We start from the raw sequence: 21,499 nt of genomic DNA, 5'->3' as shown, positions 1-21,499 counted from the left end.
AGAGATAAGGAACTTACTATCTCAAGAACTGGTGACTTTGAGGCAGCTTTTATTATTATTATTTTTTTTTTTTTTTTTTTGAGACGGAGTCTCGCTCTGCCGCCCAGGCTGGAAGTTTGGGCTTGAGTTTTTTTCTTTATGTTAAAAAAAAAAAAAAAGTTGTTGTATCTCTTTAGGTAATACTTTCTTTCTTCCAGACCAAACATCCTCAGCTCATCAGACCAAATTTCATGTCATCTTTTTTGGAAAGATTCTTATCCCAGATACTCTCCTTTGGACATGGTCTCATCCATCAACTTTTCCCCTAAAGTCTAGACTTCAGAACATAATTCTTCAGCCTGACTGTGTTTAGGTCAGCATAGTGACTATCTGTTCCCCTCACCTGAACATTCTATGTTCCTTGATACAACTTGAAAGTACCAGTTTTATTGTTCTCCATAGCTATAATGTATTATTTACCTGCACCAACCTTTTTCTGTAAATGCTGTTAAACCATGTTTGTCAAAGCAATTAGCAAAGTGCACATTGTTCTTGTGCTTAATCTGTCATCCCAAAAGCTGTTTGGGTTTTCCATAATGAAGTAACAAATGCTAACATAGGCACAATGGACTGATACAATGATTACCAAGAGACACAATCCAATCAACAGAAGTTAGTCATACATACACCTAACTCTCTCAAAAAGCTTTCAAACATGTCAGCATTTAGGACAGGAATTATTCTGCTGATGACATTCCAAAAAATAACAGTCACTAAGGACTTACCTGCAGCAACTATGATAATATCTGCCAGCTGCGTATGAATCTTCAGTTGTTCTTTGGGGGTGTATCTGTGAGCTATTGTCACAGTTGCATCACCTGGAATACAGAAAAATTTCTATCAATGATTACTGAACTTTTAAAAATTTTACAAATGCTCTAAACCTATAAGAGTTTCTCTTATTTCCTAAGAGTAGAAAAGCTACTTTGACATGACTAAATCACACTGAGCACAAAAGCTAGACCAGAAAACCAAGAGGAACCAAAATATTGTACCCTTCAATTAAATGAAAGGAAAATCAAATGAGACCAAATCAGGGTAAGTGCCAATCATCATCGGAGAGCTATGAGTAGAGTCCCTGAAACAAAGAGTTCGAAAATTCTGTGTTGACTGGTTAATACATTAGGATACGGGATACTCATTGTCTTCATAATGACAGGCAAACAAATACTAAAAGCAACAAGATAAGTGAACAAAAAAATGGGACAATATATTATGGGAGCATAACTGAGAGATTAATTCTGTCTTGAGAAGGTGTCTAGGAAGGATTCCTAAAGGAGGAAATACATTTTTTAGGTCTTAATGAATGAGCAGAAGTATTCCAATCAGGTAAGGAAGAAAAAGGCATTCCAAGCTAAAGAATAGTAGGAAAAAACTAACCAACTTTGAAAGTGGGTATTTAGAATATAGCGAAATTTTTTGTCATAGTTAATTAAGGTACATCACAGGAAGTTTTTATATGAAAACCTTAAGGAAGTGATGAATGAACAAGAGAGGCAAGAGACTCCAATATTTAAAGTGTGAGCCATGAAAGGGGAGTGAGGGAAAGTTGGTGGTAAAGAGCAGTCAAGAGGACTTCTGGTAAGAATATGGCTAAGACTGCATCTTGTCTTCTGGAAGATGTACAAATGCTACACAGTTAACCAAAACAACAAAAGTTACATGATCACCATTTTTAGAAAAACTGGAAGACCTAATTTCTACAGACTCCAAAAACATGTTAAGAGTTACCAAAAGCAGCAATTAGTAGATACCATACAGGGAGAAAGGCATCTAAGAAATGAGGAGAATGACAACAAGGCCGGCAGTGGCATATCTCTGAAATTGACTGCAAAAATACACTTCTATGAAAAGTTTATCCCAAAGTGCAAAAAAATATAGCTTTCCTAATTGGGGCAGTGAGAAAAGAAATAAAGACAGAAGAGACTTCCGGGACCCAGTATAGTTTAGAGTGGGTGGGAACACATTTACATAGAGGGGCTATTTTAGAAGAAAGCAATCTGACTCTGTGAGAGTAATAAAGGAGTCAGAAGGCTGCACAGGACCTCCTCTAACCCCCAGCAGAAGTGTCCTGTAAATAGTAGATCTAAAAACATCCAACTCATTCAATGATGAGTAATAAAAATGGATGTGACACAGCATCAACAAAAGGATAGTATGTAAGGGCAAACCAAGGGGAATTTGGGGAGTGATGAAGCTGTTCTGATTCTAGTGGTGTTAGACTAATTAATTTAATAGATGACTATATGCATTTGTCTAAATTAATGAAACTGCACACCAAAAAGAGTAAATTTTACCATATGCAAATTTTAAAAAATTCAATAAAAAGATACATTTAAAAAGTGTCAGAACCAAGACAAAAGGCAAAATAAAGATAAAAAAATTTAAGAACTTAGCAATGTACCAATAAACTCAAAAAAAATGGCATGGAAAAGTTGAACATTATGACCAAATATTATACAAAAATATTTATTTATTTTTATGTGTTTTTAACTTTTATTTTAAGTTCAAGGGTACATGTGCAGGTTGGCTATATAGGTAAGCTCATGTCACAAGGGTTTATTGTACAGATTATTTCATCACTAAAGTATGAAGCCTAGTACCCATTAATTCGTTTTCCTAATTCCCTCCCTCCTCCCAACCTCCACCCACCAGTAAGCCTCAGTGTCTGTTGTTCCCCTCTCTGGGTCCATCTGCCCTCATCATTTAGCTCCTACTTATAAGTGACAGCATGCAGTATTTGGATTTCTGTTCCTGCATTAATTTGCTAAAGATAATGGCCATCCACGTTCCTGTAAAGGATGTGATCTCATTCTTTTTTTATGGCTGCATAGTATTCCATGGTGTGGGTGTGTGTGTGTATGTGTGTGTGTGTGTGTGTGTGTAGTGTGTGTGTATATATACACAAACACACCACATTTTCTTTATCTAGTCTACCATTAATGGGCATTTAGGTTGATTTCATGTCTTTGTGACTGTGAATAGTGCTGCAATGAATGTGTGCATGTGTCTATGATAGAACAATTTATATTCCTTTGGGTGTATGCCCAGGAATGGGATTGCTGGGTCCAACGGTAATTCTGTTTTTAGGTCTCTGAAGAATTACCCTGCTGTTTTCCACAAGGGTTGAACTAATTTACACTCCCACCAATGGTGTATAAACATTCTTTTTCTTCCACGACCTCGCCAGAATCTGTTATTTTTTAACTTTTTAAATAATAGTCATTCTGATTGGTGTGAGATGATGGCATCTCATTGTGTATCTACAAGTGATTCATGTAAAAAAATGATAGTAAAGGATTTTATAGCCAGTCAAATCTGCCTCCAAGATTAAAAGTTGCAAACAATTTTGAAAATGCAAGAACTCAGGAAATATTGTTCCCATAAGTATTTCCTAAGGAACATGCTAAAAGACACAGTTTACTTAATCAAAATATGTCTGAGGAAACTAGCAAAAGGACTGCTGAATGTTTTGATTATAATTATAGGACCAAGACTTTAAAAAAGTGTGAGGATTGGGGTGACAAACTGCTATGGTTTGAATGTTTGTCCTCTCCCAAACTCATGTTGAAATGGAATTGCAATCTAACAATATTAAGAGGTGAAACCTTTAAGAGGTGATTAGGACACCAGTCCTCTGCCCTCATGAATGGATTCATGCTGTTATTGCAGGAGTGAGTTCCTTCTAAATGAACAAGTTCAGCCCACTTCTGTCTTGCTCTTGCCCTCTCTTTCCATTCTGCCTTCCATCATGAGATGATGCAGTAAGAAGGCCCACACCAGATGCTGGCACCACCTTGATCTTGGACTTTCAACCTCTGTAACTGTTCAGAAATAAATTTCTATTCTTCATAAATTACCCAGTCTGTGATAATCTGCTATGGCAGAACAAAACAGACTAAAATGCAGACAAATGTAAATGGTCTTTGCTTTCACTATGCAGAAATAACGCAACTAACAAAATTAGAATGAGAAAGGGCAAAGATGAGAAAGTTTGTTGATTCCCTAATATATAATAATAGGAATCAACAAATGTTTAAAAGCTGACCAACCAGATAATAAAAGTATAAGAATATTTAAAAGTATAAAGTAAAAAATTAAAAAAATATATTTTCAAATAATTTTTACTGCCAAATAGCAGGTCGGAGACAAAAGAAATGGAATGAGTGGAGAAAATAAAAAATTTTATCATTTATTTATTTTACTAGAGTATCAGTAGCCACCCTATAAATAAATAGAGAATTAAGAGTACTATATAATGTTGTAATTATTAAGGTAAGGAAAACCTTCTTAAATATTTTTTAAATGCACAAAGAAAAAAATTGTAAAAAAAAAAAAAAAACAGAACAGAAAATAATAATAGTTGTACCATATATACTTGTCTTAAAAACAAATATAAATTTCCCTAAGTCATTTATGTAAAAGAACGATATTTTCAAATTGACTTACAAAGTCAAATCTAATTATATGTTTTGCTAATTCTGTACAATATATATTATACACATAAAACAACGTTATTCAGAATTCAGAAATGTTGAAAGCAAACATGTAGCAGGAAAATGCCAAAAAATAATGCTTTTTGTCAAACAAAAAGTCAGCACTAAACAAAACAAAGAAGCACATATTATAAAGTAAAAGAGTGATTCAAATAAAGATAGAAAAATAATAAATACATAAGAAAAAGAATTCTTATAAGCAGAAATTACAGGAGATACATATAGAAACAAAATATATTGTATTTGTTTAATTTATTTTTGAATAACTTTCTCAGTTCATGACAGATCAAGGATACAGAAAATGTCAATAACTTAACGAATGATAGATATATGACTATATCAAACGCAGAAAATAATACATTTTCTTCTCATGCAAATGGTATAAACTTGGTTACAAAGAAAATTTAATACCAAAAAGTAATAATTGGATAGACTATAATTTTATTTGATTACAACTCAACAAAATTATAATTATTGACAAAATCGGAAAAAATATCCTTCATAAAGAGACCCTTCTATTGGAAGATTTTAAAAATTCTATTTTAAATAATTATTGGGTCAAAATAAAAAAAAAATTGCAAAAGTTTTAGCAAGATTTATAATGAAGACATTTCATATTAGATCCTATAAAATAAATATAGAAATAAATATGTTAAAAAAATTGTGGACAAATTATTATATAAATAAAACAGAAATAATAAAATGAATCATTTAACTTCAGAAATTAAAGAACAATAAACAAATGAAACTAGAAAAAAACTATAAAAGTTAAAATGTATTTGATAAATCTAAAAAACTAGACTACTATAAGAAACATTGAGATAATTCCATAAATTAATCAAGTAAAAATCAAATATACAGAAGTAAATTGCTTTCATATATAACATCTTAGAAAATACATTGTAAGAAAAGGCCCCATTATAACAGCAGTACAAAAGGTAAAATACTTAAAATAAGCTTAACAAAAAATGTGCAAAATCCATGTAGTAAAAGAAAATCTCCAGAATAATACCAAAATAAGACCAAGAAACTAGAAAGATAAACCATGTCCTTGGATAGGAATGTTTAATATCATAAAGATTAGAATTCTACCTATATTCATTACAAATATAATTAAAGTCCAATAAAAGTGGACTTTTGGAAGTATGTAATTTGATACTAAGTTTAATATGGAAAAATAAAAGATAATCAGGAAAACTTTGAAAAGGAAGAACAATGAGAGGCAACTAGCAGCCTTTTTTATTTTAGTTGGTACCACCTTCTGCCCAGTTATTTACAGTAAAAGTCTAAAAGTCTCCTTGGTTATTCTCTTTCTTTCACTCACTATAAACCATCAAGAATGTCGAGTATACATTTACAACCACCTCAAGGTTATCAAAGTTATAAAACACCCACCCATCTCTGCTTTAGTCCTGGTCTCCTACATTTGAAAAGGTTCCTTAATACCTTAACAACTCACTCAAGTGTTCTCTAATTCCAAATGAGAGCCTCCCAAATCCCCACCAAAAAAAAAAAAAAAAATCAAAACCAAAATGAAACTGAAACTTCCCATTTCTATCGGTACTGATTATTTCATCAAGAAATTGACAGAGACATGAAATCCAGTGATTTGTACACACATATAAGTAACAATCTGTAAAATTTCAGGCAAAAGAAAAGTATATCAGGATAAATTTCAATCTGCATGGAAAATCCTTGTAGGTAATTTCATTCCCTTTTCAATACTATCAGGTTAACTTGATATTCCTCAGTGAGTTTGGCTGTTGATGTCTATGGAAACTTATCAAAGTCATATTTGAACTTGATTGATCAGAGTTTATGACTATACCAATACCAAACCACAGAAAGGCATTCAGCCTGTTATTCGGAAGACCTGATGATGAAGAGAGGTGAACCAAACAGCTAAAAGCAAATGTGTTCAAATAATACCTCAGACTCTTCTGACCTTTGCTGGTGAGCACCTGAATGCCTGTTCCTGGTCCTGACACCTAGCTTTCCTGTTAAACCTATTCTTATTTAACTCATCTTCCTTGGCATGTGAAAATTCTTGTCATTCCTATATTCAATTCTTATTGTCCATTAATTTTCTTCAACTAATCCTCTGGCTTGCTGCACCTATTTTTTTTCTGTCTTCTCAGCTTTTTCCCAATGGCAGCTAGTACTAGCAAGTCGCAGCAGGTACTCAAGAATGATGCATATCTCTGACCTTCAGATGACTTTTTCCCATACTCTCAGTTATATCCTTCTAGAGTGCATATGAGAACAGTGTGCGCTAGGGCCTCATTTTCTATCACACAGAACTAGATAAGCAGAGTCTATAAGTAACTATTTTGTGCCTAGTGTTTTATAATATGTTTCTAAGACACAGGAAGAATAAAATACAGTTGTCCCTCAGTATCTGTCAGTATTTGGGAGGGACTGGTTCCAGGGCCCCTGATGCACTGGCAGATACTAAAATCCACAAATGCTCAAGTTTCTGATATAAAATAACATAGTATTTGCATATAACCTATGCATACCCTCCCACATACTTTAAATCATCTTTAGATTACTTATTACTTAGGTATTATAAGTAATACCTAATACAATGTAAATGCTATGTAAACAGTTTTATACTATTTTTATATTATTTTTGTTGTTTTAATATTATTTTCTCTAAATATTTTTAATCATAGACAGTTGAATCCACAGATGTGGAACCCACAGATACAGAGGGCCTTCTGTACTTAGACTCTATCTTCTAGAATCTTAGAGTTTTCTTAGAAATAAATAATTAATAGAGACACAAAATGTGTTTTTTTATTGTATAAAAATCTAGATTCAACCAAGAATTATCAACTAGGACTCACCTGAGCAGTTTTCTAGGCTATCATTACCTCTGTAGTTTATGCAAAAAAAACATATTGTAGCAAACAGTTGTTAGTAATTAGCACAGAATGCCAATTTGAAGCAAATATTATTTGCTATTTAAAAAAAAAAAAAGCTGGAACAAACAGCACAATGTGCTTCATTTGTTAGTATCATTTTTTTTTTCGGTGGGTGAGGGGGAGCTTGAAATTACCTTAATGAGGAATTCACTGTTCTTGGACATTTCTGGGCCATTCTCTACCTTCATTTATTCAATAATCAATAAATGATCCTATAAATCCCTTAAACAGGATTCTCTGGTTGCGTCTTGGCCGCGCCCTTGAAAAACTTGCATATACTTTTTCAGTGGCTCTCTAGCCTCACTCCGAGCAGAATGAAATAGTTATTTGCTGAGTAAACTAAAAAACCAGACCCTATGGAACGTTCCTGGTAAGACTGGCAATGAGTAGCACTGTCCATGTGCCAGCTTTCAACTCTGGGTTCTGTGTCTTTTACTCCTATAGTAAGATGTTTTCCTCTGCAACTCTACAGCCATCACTGAAAACATGATTCTTCTGTTTTAATTATAGAAAGATTTCACAAGCATTCTAACTATTCTCTCTGGAAAATAATTCATTTTATTGAAGAATAAAGAACTAAAAATCATGACTAAAAAAAAATTTATAGAAAGCATACTAGAATCATGCTAGGCAACAAGAATACACAATTCTCTGTTATCATATGGAAAGCAGATACACAAATAAGAATCATAATACAGTGTGCTAGGCTTCATGTTAGATGGAGGTAGAAGTTACAGTGTTGTCAAGAGCATCATTATTTACTCCATCTTAGAAGGGCATGGGGCAGCTGAAGGTGTCAGAGAAGACAGATTGTTAATGTGAGTACAGATTTGTTTTGCTTCTTCAATTCCCCTTTAAATATACTTTTGGTATCCTTTCCCATTGATAAAACTACTTTCCAGAAAAATATGAGGAGAGCATATTACTTAGTCTTGACTGTAAGAAATTTCTTCATTATAAGAGCTAAAGTCTACCTTTTTGCTGCTTCTATCATGATTCTAGATCTGTCTTCAACAGAAACACAAAATAAGTCTCAACTTCCCTCCCATGAGGCAAATCTTCAAACACCTGCCTGATCCTGAATCAGGAGGTAAAGCAAAACGGCAAACCAATCTGAGCTAGAACCTCACATGCAGAGTTTTGTTTTGTCTCTTTCTCGGGATAAGGAGAATCTGAGTTCATGTCATGGTCTGGTTTAAAGGAGAAATCAGTGAGAGAAAATCACAGGAAGGAAAACTCAGTAGTCATGCACAGAACAGCAATGGAAAAAAACAAGCCTGAGTTCTGTTTTAGACAAATGAAGCCAAAAATTCTAGATTTGAATATTTCTTTATCTCTGCAAGCTACTACTGCAACTTTAAGCAATGAATAAATAAATTATAAAAACAAACTAAAAATAAGCTTTCTACTATAGACATTAAATGCAATTTTGGTAAGGTGGTCAGGGGCAACCTGAGGTGACATTTGGAGAAAAACCTGAAGGAAGTAACTTGGGGAAAAAAGTATTCCAGGAAGAAAGGAAATCAGGTGCAAAGACACTGAGACATGAGCACATAAGACATATTCCAGGAAAGCAGATATGGTGGGGCAGTGGGCAGTGATGGGGCATGAGAATGCTAGAAAGTGATTTAGGAGATACAGCCCAGGGACAGACCATATAAGGTCTTGCATATCATGGTAAGGAACCTGGATGTTATTCTGGTGTCATGTTGTGATGGGTGTTACAGGAAGACATGGGTGATCAAGACCTACCATGTGGAACACAGACTGTGAATGAAAGATGGGACAAGGGTGGATGAAGGGAAACTAGTTCATAAATATTTCAGTGTTCCAAGTGAGAAACAGAAGTTGTCTCAACTAGGATCTTATTAGTCCAGGTGGTGATATCACAGGCATATTTTACACAGATTGCTAATGTTAGACAAAGGATGTGAGAGAAAGAGAGAAGTCAAGGATTGACTGATCAATCAGAAAAATTGATGGTATCACTCATTAAGATGGGGAAAACTAAGGGGAGTAAAATTATGAGTGAAGGTTTGCATATAAGATTGAAATGGGTATTAGCCATGCAACTGGAGTTCTCAAGTGCATCATGGTTATATGGGTCTAAAGCATACAGGAGACAGAAATGATATTTAAAGCCATAGGGCTGCAAAGGCCCACTGAGGGACTGGCTATGAATAAAAAAAGTCCTGGTGTCATTCCAATGTTTCCTTGAGAAATCATTCTCAACACTGACCACACTGGGATTTTTCCATGGAGTCTTCTAAAATATACTTGCTGACACTCAGGTTCTACTTCTAATGATTCTGATTTAATTTTTATCTGTGTTGGGCATAGGCAGTTCTATTTTTAAAGCCTCCTGATGATTCTAGTGGGCAGCTAAGCTTGAGAACTACTGGTTTAAAAGTTGGGAGGCAAAGAATGTCCCAGAAACGGAGAATGAGAAGAAATGTTTAGTGACGTAAGAGTAATGCTGCCAATAATAGCTTTAATCTATGCTTAAATGATAAAAGAAATTACCCTATAAAATGTGGCCCTTTTGTTAACTTAACAAGCATTTTATGAATATTATTCAATTTATTTTATAGTTTTCTGTTTATAAAATCCCTCAGGAGAAATACTTTTTTAGTTTTAATGTTAGAAAAGTGTTTTATTTTTATTGAGCACATGTTTATTTTTAATCTTAAAGACAATTCATTGGATAACTGTCATTTATTTTCCTGCTAACAAGCTCTCAGGATAAAATTAGTGACCCAATCATAGCACATCTAGTTTAAACTCAATTAAATAAATTCACTAAGCATACATACATTCAGCACCATTATATAAAATGCAGCGTGCTTGGCAGTAGGAATATATCCATGCAGACCTAATAATATGCCTATCTTTAGTAGAAGTTTTTGGCTCTACTTTTAGTTCCAGCCCTCCCCTCCCCTTTTTCTTCACTATTCTCATTTGCATTGTGTTTTAAACATTGCTATGTGCTCATGAGGGTGGAATTTTTAGTTTTAAGTTAAGAACAGTAACAAGAAGGTAACTGGCAAGATGGCTGAATAGGAGCAGCTCCAGTCTGCAGCTCCCAGCGAGATCAATGCAGAAGGTGGGTGATTTCTGTATTTCCAACTAAGGTACCTGGCTCATCTCATTGGGACAGGTTAGACAGTGGGTTCAGCCTACAGAGGTGAGCTGAAGCAGGGTGGGGTGTCATCTCACCCAGGAAGCACAAGGGGTCGAGGAATTCCCTCCCCTAACCAAGGGAAGCTATGAGAAACTGTGATGTGAGGGACGGTGCATTCCAGCCCAGGTACTATGCTTTTTCTTTGCAACCTGCAGACCAGGAGATTCCCCCAGGTGCCTACACCACCAGGGCCCTGGGTTTCAAGCACAAAATCGGGCGGCCGTTTGGGCAGTCACCAAGCTAGCTGCAGGAGTTTTTTTCTCATATCCCAGTGTCGCTTGGAATGCCAGCAAGACAGAACCGTTCACTCTGGGGGTGCTGAAGCCAGGGAGCCAAGTGGTCTAGTTCAACAGATCCCATCCCACAGAGCACAGCAAGCTAAGATCCACTAGCTTGAAATTCTCACTGCCAGCAAAGCAGTCTGAAGTCGACCTGGGATACTCGAGCTTGTTCAGGATGGCAGGGGGGCATTCTGTCATTACTGAGGCTTAAGTAGGCAGTTTCCCCTCACAGTGTAAACAAAGCCACAGGGAAGTTCGACTGAGGTGGAGCCAACAAAGCTGCTGTTGCCAGACTGTCTCACTGGATTCCTCCTCACTGGGCAGGGCATCTCTGAAAGAAAGGCAGCAGCCCCTGTCAGGGGCTTATAGATAAAACTCTCATTCCCTGGGACACAGCACCTGGGGGAAGGGGTGACTGTGGGTGCGGCTTCAGCAGACTTAAACATTCCTGCCTGCCAGCTCTTAAGAGAGTAGTGGATCTCCCAGCACAGCATTCGAGCTCTGCTGAGGGACAGACTGCCTCCTCAAGTGGATCCCTGACCCTCGTGCCTCCTGACTGGGAGACACCTCCCAGCAGGGGTCGATAGACACCTCATACAGGAGAGCTCTGGCTGGCATCTGGCGGGGGCCCCTCTGGGATGAAGCTTCTAGAGGAAAGAACAGGCAGCAATCTTTGATGTTCTGCAGCCTCCACTGGTGATACCCAGGCAAAGAGGGATTGGAGTGGACTTTCAGCAAACTCCAGTAGACCTGCAGCAGAGGGGCCTGTTAGAAGGAAAACTACCAAACAGAAAGGAGTAGCACCAACATCAACAAAAAGGACGTCCACACAAAAACCCTATCCGAAGGTCACCAACATCAAAGACCAAAGGTAAATAAGTTCACAAAGATGAGGAAAAACCAGCGCAAAAAGGCTGAAAATTCCAAAAACAAGAACGCCTCTTCTACTCCAAAGGATCACAACCCCTCACCACCAAGGGAACAAAACTAGATGAAGGATGAGTTTGACGAATTGACAGAAGTAGGCTTCAGAAGGTGGGTAATAACAAACTCCTCTGAGCTAAAGGAGCATGTTCTAACCCAATGTAAGGAAGACAAGAACCTTGAAAAGAGGTTACAGGAATTGCTAACTAGAGTAACCAATTTAGGGATGAACATAAATGACCTGATGGAGCTGAAAAACACAGCACGAGAACTTTGTGAACCATACACAAGAATCAATAGCAGATTGATCAAGCAGAAGAAAGGATATCAGAGATTAAAGATCAACTTAATTAAATAAAACAAGAAGACAAGATTAGAGAAAAAAGAATGAAAAGGAAGGAACAAAACCTCCAAGAAATATGGGACTATGTGAAAAGACCAAACCTATGTTTGACTGCTATACCTAAAAGTGGCAGGGAGAATGGAACCAAGTTGGAAAACACTCTTCAGAATATTATCCAGGAGAACTTCCCCACCCTAGCAAGACAGGCCAACATTCAAATTCAGGAAACACAGAGAACACCACAAAGATACTCCAAGAGAAGAGCAATACCAAGACACATAACCATCACATTCAACAAGGTCAAAATGAAGGAAAAAATGTTAAGGGCAGCCAGAGAGAAATGTTGGGTTACCCACAAAGGCACAAAGGGAAGCCCATCAGACTAACAAAAGATCTCTCTGCAGAAATACTATAGGCCAGAAGAGAGTAGGGGCAAATATTCAACATTCTTAAAGAAAAAAAATTTCAATCCAGAATTTCATACCCAGCCAAACTAAGCTTCATAAGAGAAGAAGAAATAAAATCCTTTACAGACAAGTAAATGCCTTACAAGAGCTCCTGAAGAAAGCACTAAATATGGAAAGTAAAAACCAATATCACCCACTGCAAAAACATACCAAATTGTAAAGACTATCAACACTATGAAGAAATAGCATCAACTAATGGGCAAAATAACCAGCTAGCATCATAATGACAGGATCTAATTCACACATAACAATATTAAACTTAAATGTAAAAGGGTTAAATGCCCCAATTAAAAGGCACAGACTGGCAAATTGGATAAAGAGTCAAGACCCATCAGTGTGCTGCATTCAGGAGACCCATCTCATGTGCAAATTCCACACACTAGAAAAAGAGGGACTCCTCCCTAATTCATTTTATGAGGCCGGCATCATCCTGATACCAAAACCTGGCAGAGACACAACAAAAAAAGAAAATTTCAGGCCAACATCCCTGATAAATATCAATGTGAAAGTTCTCAGTAAAATACTGGCAAACCAAATCCAACAGCACATGAAAAAGCTTATCCAGCACAATCAAGTTGGCTTCATCAATGAGATGCAAGGCTGGTTCAATATATGCGAATCAACAAACAGAATCCATCACATAAACAGAACCAAAGACAAAAACCACATGATTATCTCAACAGATGCAGAAAAGGCCTTCTGGCCAGGGAAATCAGGCAAGAGAAAAAAAAATAAAGGGTATTCAAATAGGAAGAGAGGAAGTCAAATTGTCTCTGTTTGCAGATGACGTGATTATATATTTAGAAAACCCTATCACCTCAGCCCCAAATCTCCTTAAGCTGATAAGCAACTTCAGCAAAGTCTCAGGATACAAAATCAATGTGAAAAAATAACAACTATTCCTATACACCAATAATAGACAAACAGCCAAATAATGAGCAAACTCCCATTGACTATTGCTACAAAGAGAATGAAATACCTAGGAATACAACTTAAAGGGATATGAAGGACCTCTTCAAGGAGAACTACAAACCACTGCTCAAGGAAATAAGAGAGGACACAAACAAATGGAAAAATATTCCATGCTCATAGATAGGAAGAATCAATATCATGAAAATGGCCATACTGCCCAAAGTAATTTAAAGATTCAATGCTATCCCCATCAAGCTATCACTGACTTTCTTCACAAAATTAGACACAAAAATATTTCATATGGAACCAACAAAAAGCCTGTATAGCCAAGACAATCCTAAGCAAAAAGAACAAAGCTAGAGGCATCATACTACATGTCTTCAAACTATACTACAAGGCCACAGTAATCAAAACAGCATGGTACTGGTACCAAAACAGATATATAGACCAATGGAACAGAACAGAGGCCTCAGAAATAATGCCACACATCTACAACCATCTGATCTGTGACAAACCTGACCAAAAAAAAAAAAAAAAAGTAACAGGGAAAGGATTCCCTATTTAATCAATGGTGTTGGGAAAACTGGCTAGCCATATGCAGAAAACTGAAACTGGAATCTTTCCTTACACTTCATACAAAAATTAACTCAAGATGGATTAAAGACTTAAACATAAGGCCTAAAACCATAAAAGCCCTAGAAGAAAACCTAGGCAATACCATCCAGGACATAGGCGTGGGCAAAGTCTTCGTGACTGAAACACCAAAAGCAATGGCAATAAGAGCCAAAACAGAAAAATGGGATCTAATTAAACTAACGAGCTTCTCCACAGCAAAAGACACTGTCATCAGAGTGACAGGCAACCTACAGAATGGGAGATTTTGCAATCTATCCATCTGACAAAGGGCTAATATACAGAATCTACAAGAAACTTAAACAACTTTACAAGAAAGAAAAAACAATCCCATCAAAAAGTGGGTGAAGTATATGAACAGACACTTCTCAAAAGAAGACATTTATGTGGCCAAAAAACATATTTAAAAAGTTCACCATCACTAGTCATTAGAGAAATGCAAATCAAAACCATAATGAGATACCAATCTCACACCAGTTAGAACGGAGATCATTAAAAAGTCAGGAAACAACAGATACTGGAGAGGATGTGGAGAAATAGGAACGTTTTTACACTGTTGGTGGGAGTGTAAATTAGTTCAACCATTGTGGAAGACAGTGTGGCAATTCCCCAAGGATCTAGGACCAGAAATACCATTTGACCCAGCAATCCCATTACTGGGCATATACCCAAAGGATTATAAATCATTCTGTTATAAAGACACATGCACACATATATTTATTGCAGCATTACTCATAACAGCAAAGACTTGGAACCAACCCAAATGCCTATCAATGATATACTTGATAAAGAAAATGTGGCACATATACACCATGGAATACTATGCAGCCATAAAAAGGAATGAATTTATGTTCTTTGCAGGGACATGGATGAAGCTAGAAACCATCATTCTCAGCAAACTAACACAGGAACAGAAAACCAAACACCGCATGTTCCCACTCATAAGTGGGAGTTGAACAATGAGAACACATGTACACACGGAGGGAAACATCACACACCAGGGCCTGTTGGGTGGTGGGGGACAAGGTGAGGGATAACATTAGGAGAAATACCTAATGTAGATGTCGGGTTAATGGGTGCAGCAAACCACCATGGCACATGTACACCTATGTAAGAAACCTGCATGTTCTGCACATGTATCCCAGAACTTAAAGGGTGTTTTTGTATTGTTTTGTTTTTTGTTTTTTAATGTCAGGCTTTTGGCCTCACTCTCCCTGTGCAAACCAGTAAAAGGTCTAGAATTTGTGAGCTGTCCTTGCCCCCACTTGTTTTGTTTTGATACATGTTTTCTAATAATCCAGTTTATCGCTTTTCCCCTGCAGGCCATCAAACTCTAAACGGTCATGCAACTGGAGCCTCATACAATGGCCTCTTCTGCTGGGGACCCTTAGATAAGCTTCTGAGGCAGACTGGACTGACATTTCCTCAAAACAGCACCCCCTCTCAGCAGCAAGCAGTTAAGATCAGTCTTTGCCCTTATCACTATCCTCATTCTAACGGCAGTTAGATGTACTTTAGAGGGGGAAATGAATCAGCCAAGCAAAAAGGGCTCCTTGGAGAACCTCTTACTGGGTGGCGCTCTGGGGGAATGGGTTGGAGCCATGGAAGTTCATGTCGTTTGCAGATGGGAGGAGTCTGGCCTCTTCTTTTCCTGGGTGGTAACTTGGGATTCAACTGGTGAGATTTGGGCCTGTTAACAGGAATCCTTCTCACTTTGCTGAGTTTTTCCTTTTCACTCAGTAAATTCCATTTTTCTCACCCTTTTATGTGTCCACAAACCTAATTTTTCCTGGTTGTGTGACAAGAACTCGGCTTTTAGCTGAATTAAGAAAAATGTCCTACAATACTATGAAGTCATGGAGAAAGAGAGGAATTGAAAGAAAAAGATTTGGACTCCACTCTCCATTTAAAATAAGCTTTACTGTTCTTTTCAACAGTGTAATAGTCCCAGTTGTCTGATAATAATACATAATTTCCAGGTGCAGTGCTGTGCAGATACTAAATGGCTGAATTTAGAAGACACTGAAAATGAAACAGTGCTTCTATTATTCGATTTAGAAAATGAGAATAGAACTATCATTTGGTCTTTTCTACAGTCTTCCACTACCCAAATTCAAATATGTAATGCAGTAAAGTCTAATCAACGTAGAGACATCACAGAACATAATATCCCCAACATCTTTTCCTTCTAAGCTGGGGGTAGTGGGATGAGAGTGGCAGAGACTAAATACTTGCCATCCCCTGCCCCAGTTAGACAATGGTTCCTTCCTCAGAGGCAGCAAACATCCCACTCCACTCCACTGCCAATAAGACTAAGAGTGTCAGTCTCAGTGGTGTGATCACTTTGCATGACTCCTGCATTCCTAGGCGTTCCTATTTGGCTCCTCTCTTTGAAACCTAAAAGAGTTTGGCCCAACCTGCCACCAGGCTGAGCTTAATCACACATACCACTCACATCACGTTGCACTGCCTCAAGCTTCCACTACTGTGTTATTATGTCCTGTAGGTGGGAGATAAAACTTCCAGGCTGGGGAAAAAAAAAAAACAAACAAAACTTTTTCACAACTGGGGTTAATTCTCACAAAGGGAAGGCATTCAACTGGCAAAATTATTATCATGTTCCATTTAGATAGGGTGCCTCTTGAAGAAAAACTACCTGAGATAGAGTAAGTTGCTGTAGCAGCACAGCTCGAGTGTGAAAACTGAATGCCAATGCAGAGGCAGTGCCTTCAGAAAACACCCACTGCAAAGATGAATCCTGATGATTCAGACTGTCAACTTCTGGAGAGGCAGGACTAAGTCTTTTTCTGTGGGATGCAGCTGTATCACACAGTGTTTCCCAGAGAATAAGTACTAGATGAGTACTGGCTGGATGAAATCAAGAACAACACCAGACCCACTGGACTCTAAGCAAAACCAGGTGGTTGCTGGCCCTACTCTTTAAAAATACTCTTTAAAAATGAGCCAGCATCAATGTTACTCCAATGATGCCAGAACTTTTCAGTCAAAGGAGCAGCATACAATTCCATGTTGTGGCTAATTAAGGAAATCTCACCTAATTAGATGACATGTCCTACTTAGAAATAAAAGTATGCCGAGAGAAACTGACTCTAAGAATATGAGGCTTGGTGCGGTGGCTCACATCTGTAATCTCAACATTTTGAGAAGTTGAGGCAGGCAGATTGCTTGAGCTCAGGAGTTCGAGACCAGCCTGGGCAACATAAGGAGACCCCATCTCTACAAAAAATACAAACAATTATCTGGGTGCAGTGGTGTGCGCCTGTGGTCCCAACAACTGTGCTCCCAATAGGAGGATCATTTGTGCCCAGGAAGTTGAGGCTGCAGTGAGCCGTGATCATGCCATTAACTGCAGTCTAGGTGACAGAGTGAGGCCCTGTCTCAAAAATAAAAATTCAAAATTAAAATAAAAGTATTGGAAATAAAATATGATTCTATATCCTCTCATGACAGTTAGTAACCATAATGCCTTGATCATTATGGCACGTTGTAATCTTGAAGGGAAAAAAAATGTTTTAGAGAAATTGGAGACTTTCTTACTTCCCCATTTTAAATCTAAAAATAAAGACACTATGCTAAAACCAATGGTATTCAGTTTTCATTCTGAAAGAAAGTGAAACTGGTAGATGACTACATACAAAGAAGTAAAAAAAAAAAAAAAATGCAACTGGGCAGCTTAACTTTAAAATGTATTTTTAACTTTTTTTTCTTTCTCTTGGGTTTCAAGATACAACCTTGAGGAAAACTGCAGAAGCCTTTCCTTAGCCTTAAAAAGACTCCACATCTCTCCCTTTCTTATGGTATATCCTCCCTTCATATCTATCTAACCATATGCTAATATCTAATTATGTGCCTTCTTAGAAATTCCAGGAGCTAATCTTGAGACAGATAGACCAAGTCTGGAGACCCAGCCGCAAAATTCCAGAGGTTACTTCAAGGCCACTAGTTAACAATCCAGTCATTGTTGAAATGACATCAGCCCATGTTCCAGCTGGACTGGGACCCAAGTTAGCCATCAGAACAAGACACATAGACATTTACTCTGCCCAATTCTTGCATGCCTGCTTTATCAAGTTTTCCCTTTTTAAATCTCTGCCTTCCACCACCACCCCACCCCAAATCAGAGCAGTTACTTTGGATAGGAATCTGGCGGCTTCTCTCTCTTTTTTTTTTTTTTTTTTTTTTACTAGTTTTGGTTAATAAAGTTACTGTCTTTCTACAAGGTCTTGCTATTGTTAATCGGACTATGCAAGCAGAGAGCATCTGGACTTGTGTTTGATTACAAATATACAATGATCTATAGGTGGTCACAATGGTACTCAAACATTCTAATAATTAGTGGAGCTCATTCTCTTTATGTTACCTTAATTAGCCATGAGTTTTAAGAAGCACATAGAATGTTTACTTGGGGATGCCAAATTTTATTTTGTGCCACTGACTATATAAAATTTAAATTACCCATGCTTGTATATCATATCCCCTTGCTCCCCCATCACCACCACCAAGACTATAGCACTGGGAGGACAGGAACCATCTCTCACCTACTCTCTATAAGCTACATAGCAGCTAAAGTGCTACATCCTCTGCAAAGCCTTCTGTGACAGTCTGTTCTCACCAGAAGGTAACTCCTTCCTTGCCTCCTTGTTGTATTGAGTGTCAGCACTACCCCTTTACTTTAAGATTTTTAGCACATTCTCACTCCGCTAAATATTTCAAGCCCTTGGAGAATTAAAAAAAAAAAAATACTCAAAAAACAGCTAGGATCCATGTCCTTAATACAAAACTAAAAGCTAGCCATAGGTAGACACATATTAATCGAGCTAAATTACACTATGGCCATTTTTCTTCTAGTACAATTACCTTTGGCTTTAAGACAAAAATGAATCATTAGGGTTCTGCATGTCTTCTGGCAAAGAAATAAATACACAGTGTGAGCTGAATGCTCAACATTGTGAGTGTCATTAGAACAAGTTCTATAGATATGCATTTGCCGAGTTAATCCTCCTTCATTATCTTCATTAGCTAACAATGCACATGGAGTCACTGCCCATAATTATTGCCCTAACAGACATGCATGTTTGAAATATTAACTTTCCCACAGACTCCAAACCTTCAGTAAGCAGCTCTCAATGATTCATTACATTAATAATATATGTCATCATACTCCTCTTAAATATGCATGAGATTAAAAACCACCCATGTTGCAAATCTTCCAATATCATTTTTAGTATAATTTGTTACCTTTTAGATACTGTAATTCTAACGGCAACCAGGTACCACTATAATAAAGGTAAGTTTAATTATCTGGTTTCTAAGTAACCAGTATTATAACTTATTCCACTTTTATTCCATTTTAACATGCATTCAAATGAGAATATTTCATAACACAAAGTATAATACTTTTTAAAGTATATATGATTTTATCCTATAATTCTTTCCCCAGAGGTCACTGCCACCATGAATTTGTGTTTATCTTTCTAATGCTTCCTTTACTGCTTTTACTGCATATGTATGTATCTATAAATAAATCACAGATGATAAAAAATAAAGTAATATGTTTAATTCACAGGATAACCTAGTTTAAAATTGCATATAAAAGAAGTAAATTAATTTTGATAGGTATTTTATAGACAAATATATAATTCAAGATTGAAATTTATCAAGAAATTAGCATGCAATATATTGATGCCTATTAAAAATACATTGTAAAGTAATATTTGGATAGTTATGATGTCCTATTTCTAATCAAATACATTATAAACTTTTATAAATTTTGAGTTTATTCAATCTTTTACAGAAAAGATCAGATATGATCCAAAAAATGCAAATACAAAATCCACCAGAAGAGAATAAAATTCAAATAAAGGTAAAAATCACATCATTAATCTCAGATCATGTTACTTCACACACCATAGTTAGAACAGCTACAGATTATTATTGACTTAACTGTAATAATAGTAATAATGGTAATTGCCACAGTTACGTGCACCAATAGCTTACTTAACTTACTATATGTTAGGCACAGTAATTAGTAATTTACATTAATATTTCATTTACTTTTCACAATAACCAAGTTGAGATATTAATATTATTGACATTTTATAGATGAGGAAAGGGGAGGCCTACAGAGATTAAATGACTTGCTCAAGGTCACAGGGTTTGATAATGGAGGGGGTTTGACTCCATGTCTATCCTCTTAACTACAAAGTCAGAACCCAGCTCCCCAGAATGCCTGTTTCCTTGCATGGCCTTAGATGAGTCCTTTAAATTCTCTAAAGCTCATTTCCTTTAGCTGTAAAATGGGAATAACATTAATATATGCTAGAATTACTGAGAATTAATTAGGATGGTTTAAGAGAAAGTACTGAGCAAATCACGGAGCAATACACTGTTGCTTGTTATGTTACAGATAAAAACAACGTTGCAAATGAAAAAAAAAAAAAAAAAACCCCTGCTAATTGGCTCTTGGTCAAAATTTTCCAAGAAGAAATAGTTTACTTAGGTAAACATTAATGATTGTTTTATTTTGTGATATGACTGGAGCAGGAATCTCACCCAAATCTCTTTCAATTGTAATCCCCAGTGTTGGAGGTGGGGCCTGGTGGGAGTTAACTGGATCATGGGAGCACTTTCTCATGATTTAACACCGTCTCCCTTGGTGCTGTTGTTGCAACAGTGAGTTCTCATGATATCTGGTTGTTTAAAAGTGTACGGCACCTCCCTCTTCTCTTCTTCCTGCTCCAGCCATAAGAAATACTGGCTTCCCCTTTGCCTTCTGCCACAATTATACACTTCCTGAGGCCTTCATAAAGGCCAAGGAGATGCCTCCAAGCTTCTGGTACAGCCTGCAGAACTGTGAGCAAATTAAGCATCTTTTCTTTAGAAACTACCCAGTCTTAGGTATGTCTTTACAGTCATGTGAGAACAGACTAATGCACCTTGCTTAGGTAAGACACAGAAATTATTACATAAAGGCAAATAGGAATCAATATCTTTATTATACAGAGAGAGAGAAAGAGATAAGCAACAATAGACTAAGCTGGAAGTGAACAGTGAAACTAGGAATGCAACTTTGGAGATGTGTACCATGAAAACTGTCATATCACTGGATTTGGGCTATCTAAGAGCTCTTCAAAACTAAGGCTTTTTAAAGTTATCTGGAGTCATTATCAAGTCTTAATTTACTGTGATTCATATACATATATGTATTGATTTCTGGCAATATTTAGCTCTTTAGGCATAGAAAGGGAAAATAATATTCAAAAGTGTCATCATCAT

At 36.8% G+C, this 21,499-nt stretch overlaps 1 protein-coding gene across 18 annotated transcripts in view; it reads right to left on the bottom strand.

Annotated features, from left to right (window-relative positions):
• Nucleotides 1-21,499, bottom strand: part of MTHFD2L (methylenetetrahydrofolate dehydrogenase (NADP+ dependent) 2 like) — a 185,462-nt gene that overhangs the window by 75,716 nt on the left and 88,247 nt on the right. For all 18 annotated transcript variants that reach the window (XR_004182781.1, XR_002522068.2, XR_002522065.2 and 15 more), the window contains one exon: nucleotides 765-857. Coding sequence is in view for 13 of the 18 variants with exons in the window: in XM_021938529.2 (XP_021794221.1) it covers nucleotides 765-857 (93 nt within the window). In the remaining 5 variants the exon portion in view is untranslated. Of the gene's footprint in view, nucleotides 1-764; nucleotides 858-21,499 lie in introns of those variants that run through there.

This window comes from Papio anubis, chromosome 3, assembly GCF_008728515.1.
Source record: "Papio anubis isolate 15944 chromosome 3, Panubis1.0, whole genome shotgun sequence".
NCBI lineage: Eukaryota > Metazoa > Chordata > Mammalia > Primates > Cercopithecidae > Papio > Papio anubis.
This window is presented reverse-complemented; position numbering and strand designations above follow the sequence as displayed.